The 13,991-nt window shown below is 53.6% G+C and overlaps 2 protein-coding genes across 2 annotated transcripts; one reads left to right on the top strand and one right to left on the bottom strand.

Annotated features, from left to right (window-relative positions):
* Window positions 1-3,704: 3,704 nt before the first annotated feature.
* Z517_09258 (uncharacterized protein) lies at window positions 3,705-4,769 on the bottom strand (the record flags this gene model as incomplete). Its single annotated transcript, XM_013425168.1, has 1 exon — window positions 3,705-4,769. One exon carries the CDS (start codon window positions 4,767-4,769, stop codon window positions 3,705-3,707), a length of 1,065 nt encoding a protein of 354 aa, XP_013280622.1.
* Window positions 4,770-6,048: 1,279 nt separating this feature from the next.
* Z517_09257 (uncharacterized protein) lies at window positions 6,049-7,040 on the top strand (the record flags this gene model as incomplete). The annotated part of the gene is made up of 2 exons (XM_013425167.1): window positions 6,049-6,255; window positions 6,324-7,040. The coding sequence occupies 2 exons, from the start codon at window positions 6,049-6,051 to the stop codon at window positions 7,038-7,040; spliced, it is 924 nt and encodes a 307-aa protein (XP_013280621.1).
* Between the last annotated feature and the right edge of the window lie 6,951 nt (window positions 7,041-13,991).

The raw sequence follows: 13,991 nt of genomic DNA, 5'->3' as shown, positions 1-13,991 counted from the left end.
TCAGGTGAACCCACAAAGAGTTATGAGGCCGTGTCCCAGAAAAGCCGAAGAATTGGTATGGCTGTCATCTTTTGCGTGATGACAAGTCCAGCCACCAAGAGTCCTCGACAAGCCACTGAAGTGCAGACTGACGCTCGACCTTTTGACCTTTTACGCTCTTGAATTGCTGCCAACAACGCAGCGCGCTCCGAGTGACCTCTCTGCCTCCCCGACCATTCCCATCCATATTCTGGGCAGTGTGACAGCATCGACAGAGTCGAGCCGAGACATTACTCGATGTCCGCCTGGTGACCGATGTACATGGTCGTCTTGCCTGAAAGGTCTTGACTCGGACCGGTGAGGCTGGTGCTGAGCACTTGACACGAACAAACTTTGCTGCTTGTCAAGATCTGTAGTTGGCAAAAGTCCACAGGGCTGCGCTGTAGGCATTGAAGGTTCCTCCTATCTCAAGCCAAAGGACCAGCCAAGGGGTCTCGCAAATTGGAAGCTGTAACCTTTTTCCATTGGTGATGGGGGCGGGCGCAGCCAAACAGAATCAAAGTCTCTGGGGCAGACAGAGATCTCAAGGGCGCTCAGAAGCTTCAACTTCAAGTGTCGAATCGGCTCTGGCTTGTTTGAACCCCCCAGGACGAGTCATCAGGCGGCGTACCAGCGACGTTGTTCAAGAAGAAGGTGGACCGGTGCCCCAGTGGTGCTGCTTCTGCCACTCGTACTCGGTGGCGCCAGAACTTCCTCGCAAGCGTTGTGCGAGTCGACGCCCTCAACATGGACATGACATATTGACAAGCCCAACGGACGGACAGAAGATAAAGTGCCTTCGCAGACAGAGGCGCAGAAGGAGCCGCGGCGAGCGCCTTGGCCGTCTTGAGAACCTGCTCTCATTACCAGCGGGGTGGATGGTCGCGGCACACCAAAACCGTCCGGTTTCCCAAAGTCTAGCGCCGTCTCATCGATCGCCGATGAAATGAGACGGCCCAAGCGATCTACGCGTGTTGGTTTCCCGATCACGGACCAATTCTCCTTGAGTTCGTCGAGGAGTTTCATGTGTCAAGACCAGCCCGGTGCAATATCAACAAGGGCTCTCCGCGGGTCAGGCCGTTGTATCCACAAGGCCTTCCAGGGTATCTTCGCCTCTAATCTCTCAGGCCTCTTGAACTTGCCGCCTGAGTCGATCGTCGGAGGCCTTGTAGTTATTCAGGTAGTGGGCATCATTCCGGTCGTTCATGATATTTCAGAGGTACTCTGAGTAATCGGATTGGGATCTGGCGAATTAGGATGCATAAACCAGAAAAGGGAGGGAAAACACACCTTTGACGGTCTCATTCAGTGAGTCATAGTCGTATGTATTACCTGGGGATACGGAGAAGTTGTAGTGGGCTTGGTGTTGGATCAACGGGTCGTACCAGCCGTTGCCGATCAACACATGTTCGAGGCGGATGTTGTGTGCTACGGTGATGTTCTTTGCATTCTGCTGTCTAACATGATGGGTTCATCGTGGCCACCTGAAGCCAGTAAATGTTAGCTGGGTCTAGTACTTCTCGCACTTAGTCTTTTGGGGACTGGGGTGCGCTGGCAGATGGAGGACGTATCAAGGTCTTCACTCCTCGATTGAGCCGCCGGAAGTAGTCCTCATCGTTGGGAATCTCGCCGCGCCGACAAGAATAGCCCAGAGGCGTAGAGGCGGTGGTGCAAGATACCGCACAGACCAAGACGGCGCAATACCTCGGCCGGAAATTTGTGAGTTTGAAGGCTCGGATACGCGCACCCGGTCAAGACGGGCGTGCCCCGGGGCGTCGAGGCCTCGACTCTGCTATCCACCCGGCTCCTGCTCGAGCATCAAGCAGTTCGCGGCGGAGATTCGGCGGAGGAAACCCGGGCCGTACAAGGGCAAAGGGATCTTTGTGAACGACGAGACTCTCCCGTTGAAGGCCAAGAAGATCAAGTAGATGGGCCGAATATGATGGCGATGGTGGAAGAGAGATTGAACTAGCGTCGTCGTTCGCTTGTGGGCACGCTTGCCTCTGCCAAAAGCAGGCGGCGCCGTTGACGCGGGCAGGACTTGTTCAGGCGAGGTCCCAGGCGAAAGGCTGCGGCACGGCTGGCATCAGGGTTGGCCGTACAAAACAGGCAACAGTGAGGTCTGGGAGGCGACGACGTGGTCGAGGATGAATGACCGACTGAATTGTAGCATTTGTGTGCGCACATAGTAGAAACGAACGTCAGGCAAAGTGTTTGGTGTTCGCAGTTTCTGCCAGGCACATTAAGCGGACTTGGTGTGGTACGAACTTGCTGTCGGTCTTGCTGGCCGGATGCATTCCCGCGGAGTTCGACAAAATACACCCAGGACCTGGAGGCGCTGGTGGACGGGCGAGGAGACCAAGGATCCTGAACACGGCGAGAGCAATCGAGGAAAACGACGTGTCGCGACGTGACCAGACACGCCGTGCCACAGCACAGCATGATATGGTGCGGTGTGGTATGGGATGGCGCAAAGGGACAGAGTATGCAGCAGCAGCAAGCGGCAAACGCATGCATACAGACGTATAAGGTCGAGGGTGACAAAGGTCGAGGGTGACAAAGGTCGAGGGTGACAAAGGTCGAGGGTGACAAAGGTCGAGGTCGATGAAAACCATACGCAGGAGCGCGGACCGCGTCCAGAGATGGAGGGTTGAACGGATTGAATTGTACCTCTCAACACCAAAACATGTTCAGACGCAGGCAGCTTTAACAAGATTGAACCAACAAGATTGAACCGAGCCGCGCCGCGCTTCCCCCCCCCCCCCCCCACAGCCCGCAGAGATCACGCTGCTGACCGCTTCCTCAAGGCAATAGTATTCTTAAAGGGAGCTAGCTTTCCATTTCATTTTCTTACTTTCACCCAGAATTAGTCGGCATCATGCCCGACTCGGTCAGCTCCATCGATCAGCCTGGACTTGACGGCTTCTTCCTCAGTCGTTCGACATCCAAACCGAACAAGTCCACCAGTGTCGGCGCAAGAAGCTCCTGAAGCGTCGGACGCATCCTCGCATGAATCATCGACTTTTCTTGAAGCGCGCACGTGCAAGATATACTTCCTGTCAATGCAGGCGGTGTCGACCCAGAAGTATCAAAGGCCATCGACCGCAGCCTTGTCCGCGCAGAACTCATTACCTATCCCCTCCTGTCGTGAGCCTCGACCGAGGAGCGTTGAAAACGCGCATTCATCCAACCACGCTGAAGTGCCGGGTTGCCTCGAGAAGATGAAGAGGAGGAGAGAAGGACACAGAAGGTACTGTGCTGAGTTCCCCCAGGATTTCGCGGACGGCCTCGGTCTCATTGTGACGAGTCGACACTATCGGGATGATCGAGCGGTCGGAGAGAATGTGGGCTTCCCACAAGTTGTAGCCATTTAACCAGGAGATGGACACACTGGTCGTATTTTGTGGCAGGGTCTTATTTGTCATGTGCCTAAACAAGAAAGAAGTTGATTCTCTATCGGGGTTTTTCCCCCCATCACTTTACTTTTCCGATGGGCGAAGCACTGCACAAGGGACATTATTATTCATATGGATTCATGATGGTGTTGCAAAGAGAAAAAATCGAGATGGAGGAATACAGGTAATGAGATGGAAGAGACAGGTATCGAGATCTACCCAGACTGTTCTATCTAGGTGCTAGTTTTCAGAGCCTCTGGCGAGATCAAGGCCGATGAGACGAAGCACATCTCAAGCGCCACGTAATGACATGATTGTGAGCTGCGCTGCGGCAAACATGCTTTTCCAGTCGATGGCAGAACCCCCTTGCAGATACTCCAGCCACGGCGGCCCAAGGCACTCGGCGAGGAAGTGGATTCCACGCCAGAAGGGCAACTGTCTTGCGGCCGATTCCGTCCCTCCGAATTCGACTTCTGGATGATCGATCATGTCCACGAGTGCTTTGGCGCATTTCTTGATTTTTCCGACATCTGACAGTTCCTCAAGCCAGATCAAAGCTCTCATGCGCACCGCAGCCTTTTCGGCACCGGGGGTTTCCTTGGACACATGCCACTGCAACCAGAGCTCCAAACAAGCGAGTCGATTCAGACGAGTCTCTTGATCAAACCCCGCACATATCTTTTCCCACAGTTTTGGGTCGCTCTCGGGCTGGGGCAATGGTTGCATGATCGCCGGACAGTAGAAGTTGACGGCTGCGTCCTTCTTACGCAGAATTTCCCTGGCGCCGAGTTCATAGGTGTTGCGGCCGAGAGACAAAAGTAGTTCGTCGATGGGATCATCACCAGGTGCCCACACGGTGTCGGCCGCACCGTCATCTGGAGGACCCTTTGCGGCGGCATAGTAGCGTCTCCGGGTTCCCCAAGGCTTGGGCACCCTTCTGATTCGAACGCTGAAGAGGTTGTTTTGGAGCCGATTGAGGTGGGCCGTCACCTCCGAGGGTTTGTCGCTGATGAGCGCATTCCACATCCGCACACACCCTTTGAGTCCTTCGGACACGGCAAACATCTCAAATCGTACTTTGGCAATCGGGATTTCATCTTTCTCGGCCGCGACAATAGCAGCGACGACATTTCGGTCGAGCGAGGACATTGCAAAGATGCCACTTTGCGCTTGACTTTGGTTGTAGCAGTCCTCGTGGTGTGCGATGATGGCTTCGTGGAGAGCGCGTAGATGAGATTTTGCCTCAGTCTTCCATGTGTCTCCCTTTTCGTCTGCACCGAGGTGCCGTCGTAGCAGTTGTCGAGGAAGGAGAAAGTAGGGACCGCGGTCAAAGTTCTGTGGTAGATTCCACGCCATGCTTGGATGGAAGCAAAGTGACAGAATAGATGGGCCTTGAATGGGAGGTAGGCTACTCGACAAGGTTTTGACAGCTGCTTGACGTGATGGAAAGAAGGACGCAACTGACCGGAAAATGAAGGTTGGAAGCACACGAGAGACAATAACTAGACAGGATATAACCAACTGGTGACAGACAGGCTGGCAGGCGGTGCTGGCAGGCGGCGCTGACAGCAGGCGGTCAGCCCAGTTCGACACCGAAACTACGTGCCGAGTTGCCTAATCAATCAAGTTGTTCAACTTGCAGGGACGACTGCGCCCTGATAATTGATGTCTGAGACATGGTACATGAGAGTACGATGGCGAATATCCACTCCCTCGTCGCTCACGGCGTATTGGTCGCTGGTGGTGGTGTTGGTGTTGTGGTGGTGATACTGGGTGGTGTACCGGGGGGTTGGCTGTACAACCTCAATCCCTGTAGAATGGACTCGTATAGTGTGAGGCTATTCCCCCTGATTGATGCCCAATAGCTAGTGCTGGCACCTATGATCTCATGGCGAATGCCCCACTCCCTGGGCGCTTACAGCCCATGAATTATTGGTGATGGGCTAGTGGATGCCTAGTGCGGCGTGGTGCGGTGTTTTGGACTTGGCTGCCTCGGGGGCTGCCTCGGGGGGCCTCACCCACTGAACGTGCACCCTCGCCCACCCTCAGAGACACCCAGAACCCGCACAGAAATTGGCAGTCCTGCTGACCCCACCCAACACATCCATCAACTAATCAGAAGTGACATTCGTGTCAAAATCCCCCAAACAGCATGGATTGTGCCAGCGCCTGCAGTCCCCAGGTGAGCAGGGCTCCTTCACCGCCTCGCCAGCACAACATGACGTGTCAAGATCCTTGGCAGATGGGAAGACAACCACCCCTACCATGTGCTAGCGTCTCTATCTATTTGGGCGCAACCACCTAATACACCGTTGCTCCCCCATGTTCATGTCTCTTCACCGGTCAACTCATTTCCCAGGCGCTCTCCTGTGTGACGTGTGGTGGAGTCGAATACTGGTTGCTTGGCCATCTCAGCAGCTGCCTGCGACACGCTTTCTGTGTCACGACACGCGCCTTACTGATGAGTACTGCGTGCTCGAACAGGATCAAAGGATGCCACGACGGTCGCGGATCCCCATGAGCTGGTATCAGGCCCCAACGCCCTCCTCCAAATCACTTGCGGCACATGGGTTGGGCTGTTGAGCCGCAGGTATGAGGCAAGTCCACCACCAACCCTTCTATTCCACGACACCCTATGCCCGACCTCACCCTCAAAAGACCTTTCTTCTCGAGGAAACTCGCTCCAAATCTTCATCACCAATCTCACGAGGACGACAAAGAGCTTGCCTCGAGTCCTCCATCCATCGGTGGCCGCAGCTCTCTGACGTGCGAGGACGAACACTATTCTGCCTTTGCCGGCGAGACCATCGCAGCTCAGCAACGGTACGTCAGACCAGCCGCAGTATGGTGTTTGCCCGATAGAATGGCTGCACTTCCTCAGCAAGACCTGTATAGCTCACTCTCTGCCAGTTTCAAGTCTCTGGAAGGAAAATGGAAGGAAAAATGGAAGGAAAAATGGAACCAGAGTTGTTTCTTTCGATCATCCGCACGGCTGCAGGATTGGATCTCAAGGACCATTATGCGGGTTCCTTGTTTCGAAAGAGACTCAATGAAATAGCTGACGCCTACGAGATACTGATTTCATCGGATGATAGCGTTCGCGGAAGCGCGAATACGATGCCAGGAGAGCGAATGAATCCAGTCATCATGAAAATCTGCGGCCACAAGACTTTCCTCGACATTCGAAACCAACTACTCAAAACGGACGTCGGCGAGCATAATACCCAGCGGCGATTGCGCAGATTTGTTGACTTTGTGCGTCAAGCTACTCGCGACACCTCGACCGACTTACCCAAGGGTTTGACCTGCGGATTGTTCGACGCTATAAACACGAAAGGCGCTGTCGATGCTCTCATCAACTCCATCCGATGGAAAGAAAGCGACTTGAAGAAACGGGCTGTTCGAGCTCTCGTCATAATCTGCGCCGTCACCTATCCAGAGGAGGTACAGGCTCTTCGAATTGACCTCCTAGCCTCCGGCATCGCCAATCTAGAGCTGATACGGACTCTTGAACCTCTCGGCACAATCTTCGCCACCGCCGAACCAGACAAAGGTGCTGACTCTCTGAACACCCAGACAAAAGATGCTGACTCTCTGAACATCCAGACGAAGATGCTGTTCTTCTGAAATGAATCAGCTCCAGCACGGAGAGACACTCCTGCGCGTTGAATCCACAAACCGAATATGGGAACCCCCCATCGGGAAGAGGGAGGATGATGTGAAGACACGGCATCGGTGGCAAGGGTTGGGGAAATCGTGCAACAATGCAGTCATTCATTCATCAGATAGTTTACGGACCCAAGACGAGGGTGCGTTGGAGCTCTCCTGAATTCTCTCGTCCTGTCCGCTCTGGAACACATGTCCGTGCATGAGACGAAATACCCTGATGTAGACAGGAGAAGAACAGGACAAGGGAGAGAGAGAGAGGAGATGACCAGGCTCGGACACTCTTTTAGAGATAGAAAACCAAAACCGACGTTCCTTCCTCCTAGTCCTTCTCACGGTCGGAAGATTCTCTTTGGTTATCTGTTTCTCACTCTTCCACTTGGCCCACCCCCTCCGGCCCTTGTGGCACAGCGAGTATGGCCCATACACCTTTCCCTTTGATCAATACTCTTCCCTGGATTCCACGTGGATGTGCGGATTCCCCACTGAAAGATGACACCTCCTTCAAATATGATGGCCACATGCCGCCTCAAATGAGGAATGGACTCTTCGTCGTGCACAGGGGATCCCGTTCCAGCACCAGAAAGCACTGACTGTAGCGATCTCATTTGATCACTATTTAGATTTAACGACGAAAACGTGTGTTCAGGTTGGACCGCCGCCTATATGACACATATGTGTGGTGACCCTTTCACTCCCTCAGCCAAGTCACTTGAGAAACCCGTTGACGACGGGTCCTGACCAGATGACGCTTGACCTGATTCTAACAGTCTGACTATACATGCGCCAGCTGAGAGAGACCCTGAACGCGCCGCACTGACCCGAAGACGGTGGAGATACTTCGAAGCAATCAGTCAGACTCGCTCATCCTCCCCCAAACCACGTCCTCGCCACTCTGTCTCTCTCTCTCTCTCTCTCTCTCTCTGGTCCGGCAGAAAACAGTCCCACCCTTCAAATGCAAGACTCTGTCTATCCACGACTTTACACATTCAGGTTGAAAAAAGGATCATACACCTCCCGTCTCCCCCCCCCCCACGATCCGAAGATTGAGGCTGCCTGACACGAGGGAGCTGAGATAAATTATGGGCTCCAACGCTTGTACGGGAGAGCATTTCGCATTGACGGACGTTTTTTTGCTTCTTGCAATGCCACCTGAAGTTCCCCGTTCCACAAGAGGAAACTCGCGGCTGTCGAGAACTGCATCCAAGCCCTTGCTATGGAAGCAGTCATGAGACTCCAGCATGTGCATTTGTCCAAGCTTCGGGGTCGCTCTCCGGTATTGCAATGCGGACTGCACCCGATTTCTGTTCGATGATGGAATATACGCCTCGGTTCACGGCCAACTGAGCCAGATCATGACCACTAAAGACCGAATTACCGTGGATCTCACCATTGTGCATGGGTGTGACGAGCAGCATGCAGCAAGCAGCATCAAAGTACCCAATAATGTCAGAACTCAGTAGGCAACGGTGCCTTGTTCTGCCATCCAGGCCTTCGCCCAGGCATGCCGGGAAGATTCTCGTGCTTCCAAAGGAGGTGACACCACCATCTTTCAGCGCTCGTCGAGTCAAGGCCCAGGCAGAGAACAGGGTAAAATTTCATACGAGATGAAATCCGATTGAATGTGCCCTGGTATACAAAAAGAGGGTCGAATGCCTGCCCTGCCTCTCCACTCTCAGTATCATTGTCTGATGGCTGTTGATCCTCCTCCTCCTCCTCACTCAGTCCTTTCATCAACACCTTTCCAGCTCGGCAATCGACCCGTCCTCATCGACGGTGAATGCTGGCTTCCATGGTGTAGAGCTCATGGGGAGACCTTTGTTACCAGGACTCCGTTGGACAGCAGATGGTCGACTTTGGAAATGAATAGGTTGATCCGGTCGCTCGGTGAGTGCCCTTTCCCCGTCTGCTATCCATCCTCCTCCCATTTGTCCTTGTAGTCCCCGCCTCGGTTGATGTTGACATTCTTGACATTCATTCTCGCCGGGCCCCACTTGCATGAGAGGTTGAGTTCTCCTACAACTCCCTCCCTGAGGGGCGGGTCAAGTTTCAAACGCATCTCATCCCAGGAGTACGTACACCTGCACGGTCATCCCTCGTATGAACGTTTTTTCATTTCGTTCTCCATTCTCCACATCACTGAGTTGGGAACAGTCGATCATCTGCAAGACTGAGAGGTCATCACTTGTCGTCTCATGAAAATCGCTGCTCTCAGGCATCCTGGATATTTCCCCATCAGCTTCGTCAGGTATTTCAGCGGGTTTTGGGTCGATGCCGTAGCCCACGCGGTCAGACTACGGGCACCGATGGCACCCACATGTTTGAGGATGTTGTACGAGTCAGTGAACGTAAGAAGAGAAATCACGGCGAAGAGCATAGGCAGCGAAGTTACGGAGAGAGGGAAAATGGTCGCCGACTCGAGACCTCCGTCGGGACCTTTATCTTTCTTCATACCACAGCACCAGCGCAGTATGGACTTTCTTGCCACGGGTCCATCGTATGTTTGTTGAGAACCCACCCTCGGGCATAGGCTCAGGCTCAGGCTCAGGTCCAGGCCCATCCTCACCACGACCTCCAACAATGTCATGTTGGAAATTCTCGCTGCCATGACTATCATTCTGGCTCGTTTCGGATGGTCAAAGATGTTGAGTCGCGCGATCCCTACACGTGGTGTCGACGCAGACTCGGTAAACGGGCGACCCAGTGGTGCAAGACCGTCTTTTGGCGCTGCGGCCAGCTGCGCCGAGACGTTTGAAAGGCGGCCGAGACATGTTCGCTAATGGCTTTCGCCTTTGGCATTCGGCGGCGGCGGCACTGCTTTGAGCCAGCGTGGCGTCTCGTGTCTTTTTTTCGTTTCTGGCTTTGTTGGGTCTCAGCCGTCGGTCTGTTCATCTGGACGACGAGCAACAGTCTGATAGGCGGGGCCTCAGCTGAGACGAGCTATGACTGAAGGCTTCCTACCCCTCGGATTCGCACCATGGAGTTGGGCAGCCCGACATCGAGGCTGTCAATGAAGGAGAAGCAGAAGCACGCTGGGGGTGCTTTTAACGCTGAGAACGGTGCGCGCAGCTGAAAAGGTACAGATGGCCGCGGACTGGAACGTTCCCTCCTCCCACTCCTCGAGCACCTTGCGGAGAGCCTCAGGTTCCATTGACTCTTTCCGAGCACATACGGGAGTTCCTATGATCTCTTTCCCTCTCTCCTTTGTGCTAGGAGTATGTATGGCTGCGGTGGCCGTCACTTCCTCTCCCGGTGCGAATGGCTCTCACTCTTGATCAGTCAAAGTCCCACTAAAATGCACTCTCAATACCCCAGAATAAATAATAAAGCCAACGGTTTCGGTGCATCTTCATCGTACACAGCTGTCCCCTCGGAAGCTCTGCACATCGAGACTGCAGCTTTCGCTTGATGCGTTCTTCGCGGCTCGTTGAGATGAATATCGGATGGGGCGGGAGGCGGGAGGACTTGACACATACAGCAAGGACAAGCTTAATCTTGCCTGCTGCACATTTGGATTTGGCTACCAGATTCACTCCGGTCTTGTTGATCACCTGTAAATCGCCAGCCGTTGTCCCTGTCCCTGTCCCGTCCGTCCTGCCCTGACGATTAATTCAATGTTCAACCTCAACTTTGTTCTGGACCCGACCTCAATCCAGCCGGCAGCAGCATCGAATGAGAGTGAGATTGAGAACGTTTGATACATCGTAGCCGCACTCGCCCAGAGTTTCCTTCCACTCGACACAGTATCTTAGCGCAGCGCAGCGAACAGGTGGAGCGCCATGGTTTTTGAGGATGATTTCCGGGAACCTCTCCTCGGCGAAAACAGTATGCAATAAATACTTCCTTGAAAACAGTTCTCTTTCCATTCAAGACTCGTTATTTGATCCACGTGGACGTTATCTCGAGGCTTGCCCAAATCTTGTTGTTCAGGATCTGTATCCGCTCTCAAAGTTTCAACAAACACTAAAACCTCGTTGTGTAAGATTGCTGGGACCTGCGTCGATCACTGATGGTCTTTGACGGAAAGTATCCGCGGTCTGATCCGACACCATCAAGAGGTGCTGTGTATGTGGCGGATACAGCCATGCCATCACATCTGATCCGAGCCCGGTGCCGTACGGGCGTTCGAGGCAGGGGTCGCTTTACCGAGGACATTCTGGTGTTTGTCTGGCAGAGGGGGGTTTCCGTCTCGAAGTTGGAAAACGACAAATCGTCGTTAGCTGTGCTGGTAAGAGCCGCTGGAAAATGACCTGCTTTTCTGTTAGCCGGGTTGAGACGAGCCGCTGGACCTTTCTCCAGGCCACGATGGGATCGGAAGGTCGATCGATTTCTGGAACCACGCATTATCGGCGTGCACACCATGGTCGTAATGCCCAGGTGGGCGCGCCGCGCGCACATGGCATCCAGAATCTGGTGGTCTCGGAGCTGGATAAACGGTCGAGAACGAGTTTGAGACCCACTCGTCCGACGGTACTTGACGTCCACCAAAGAGGGAATGAACGTCATAGAAATCATGTAGATGCATCCATGGCCACCTGGGGATAGATCGACAGGGGGAGTTTTTCACCAGGGAGTGTTGCACGCGCGAAATTTATCACGGCTTGCGCCGCGTAGCCTGACACAGTAGGCTACCCCTCACGAGGCTGGGCACCCCGCACGAGGCTGAGCGCGCACACATCTTTCACGCCGAAGTAGTTAAAGTAGTTACACTAGTTTAGACCTCTTCGTCTCAGAATTCATGTCATAATTGCACCCTTAACAGCCATCTCTCCTGTCCAAGGTTGCGCCGTGATAAGATTCGGGTACAGCATGGGCCGGCGAGGAGTACGCGCGACTCTACTCGTGGGGGAAACGGTCCACTGATACAAGGCAAAATACAAGGACGCCAGTCCTTGCGACCCGATCGACCTCCCCCAGACACGCACCTGGAGCCGATCTCCTCATCCGCAAGGCGACGACGACCAGCGGCTTCATCTGCCGCTTCAACCGCGGAATTTGTCAGTTTTCGAGTACCACCGTGCGCGAGGGTACGTCTGCCCTCGATGTCCTGGTCAAGGATGTCGTCCTCAACCCCTGAGCCGGAGAACACGCTGTCGATTACGATGAGGGAAAGCATTCGGTTACGGTTTGATGAAGACGGATGATCCTGGCTTTTTGCCTTTCTTGCGTGGATGGGGGGTCTGTCTAAGAAGTGATACCGGAAAAAGAATATTTGACACAACAGAGCGTGGGTGAGTTGGGATGGATGCTGGAGGTAAGAGAGAGAGGCAGAAGAAACCCTCGAGGAGAAACTGCTCAAGGTCATCAAGAACCCTATCACGGACCCATTTACCACCCAACTTGTCGGAAGGGTCACTCTGGTCTGGGTTTCGATGCCCCGAGTCGTCCGCGTCCGCGACTGCGCCGATACCTCGGGTCCCAACGACAGCAATATGCGTCTTTGTCAAACATTTAAAGGGCGGGAACACGAAGTGACGAGGAAGGGGTCGGGAGGGGAGAATGAAAACTTTTGAAGTTACTAATCCTACCCCACCGGTTCATGGATCCATCGGGAACTCTCCGCCGAGGATTTCTTCGGACGTTGGCGGTAGATTGGAGCGGGCGCCCTTGAAGCGCAAAGTATATCTGGCATGCGCCATCCTTTGGCGCCAATGAACGACTAATTTGTCCGCTGAACCGTTGCAAGGTTCCGTTGGCGCCTTTTTCGATCTCTCTCTCTCTCTCTCTCACAAACACACACACACACACACACACACGAAGTACTCATATATGAGAGACGCAAAGAGGCAGAGGTACATTATCGTCAACGGATCATCGGTCCCACGACACGCGACCATCTCCGGCACAAGCACGGCCGCAGTGTGGAAGCTTTTGCAGGTTTCTTCATCTCCGCCGAATCCAAGACCTCTAAAAGGGTCGCCGACAAGGGGGTATGTATGTTTCAGTCTCGTAGTAGAAGTGGCCAAGTGGAGGCAGGCCGCTTCGACAGAATAGTGTAATGCGGGACACGGCAGCTCTGCGGGTTTGATTGGAAAACTAAAGCTTTCCCCATTTGAGAATCCAACTAAGGGCGAGCGTGAAGTTTATAGAGATGCTGTATCTTGACTGCGAGACTGAGACATTGAAGGTCTCTGTAGGGTAGTATATGCTGCATTATGAAGATCTCTGTCTCATCGTACCATCTCCATGGCTTGAAATCATGGACATTCGGAATATCTGGTCGACTGAAGACGCCGTTCGACAGCCTAAATGGTCCTGGAAGTGTCTAGCCACCGTCAAGGAATTCGATGGAAAGACCGCAATCGTCAAGAGTCGTGTCATGTCTGTAGTGAAAATGATCTTCCAGGACATTGTCTGATCTGTTTTCGACAAGTTCGATGATCCCGTTTCAATATAACTCTGGTCAAACTCCTTGATGGCCTGATTGCATGATTGAACGATTCGTTTTTGGATCAGGAGCTCATCACCAAGTCAATTCCACCACTCAGACCTGCGAGGAGAGCGAGAGCGAGATCCAAGAGCAGGGGAGGAGTTGTGCTGCTCCCTGGAGAGTCAATACATCTCGCCCAATACACAGCACGAAGGTAATTCCTGATGAGTGTTTGGGACCTGCGGGTGGTGCTCTGTGGCAGGACGAACGTGAGGCCCATTTCCGGTAGCCATCCATTAGCCATCCATGGCTTGTCGAATTCGTCGATACAGACCACGCCACCCCGTCTGCGAGGACCATGGCTCCCTCCACCTTCTCAGAAGGAGGAGGTGCAGGGGTGGAAAAGAAATGTCCAGATCTCGTCTTCGATGGCCTGCCTGTGGCGAACAGCCAGCAACACGGTGGTAGTTTACCGATACGGGGTATAAGACGAGAATGCCGGTCGGTGTGCATAAGGACGGATAGAACTGGTGGGAATAGGA

The sequence above is a fragment of the Fonsecaea pedrosoi genome, assembly GCF_000835455.1.
Source record: "Fonsecaea pedrosoi CBS 271.37 unplaced genomic scaffold supercont1.6, whole genome shotgun sequence".
In the NCBI taxonomy this organism is placed as follows: Eukaryota; Fungi; Ascomycota; class Eurotiomycetes; order Chaetothyriales; family Herpotrichiellaceae; genus Fonsecaea; species Fonsecaea pedrosoi.
Note: the sequence above shows the minus strand (reverse complement) of the source record. Positions and strands in the feature narration are given on the sequence as shown.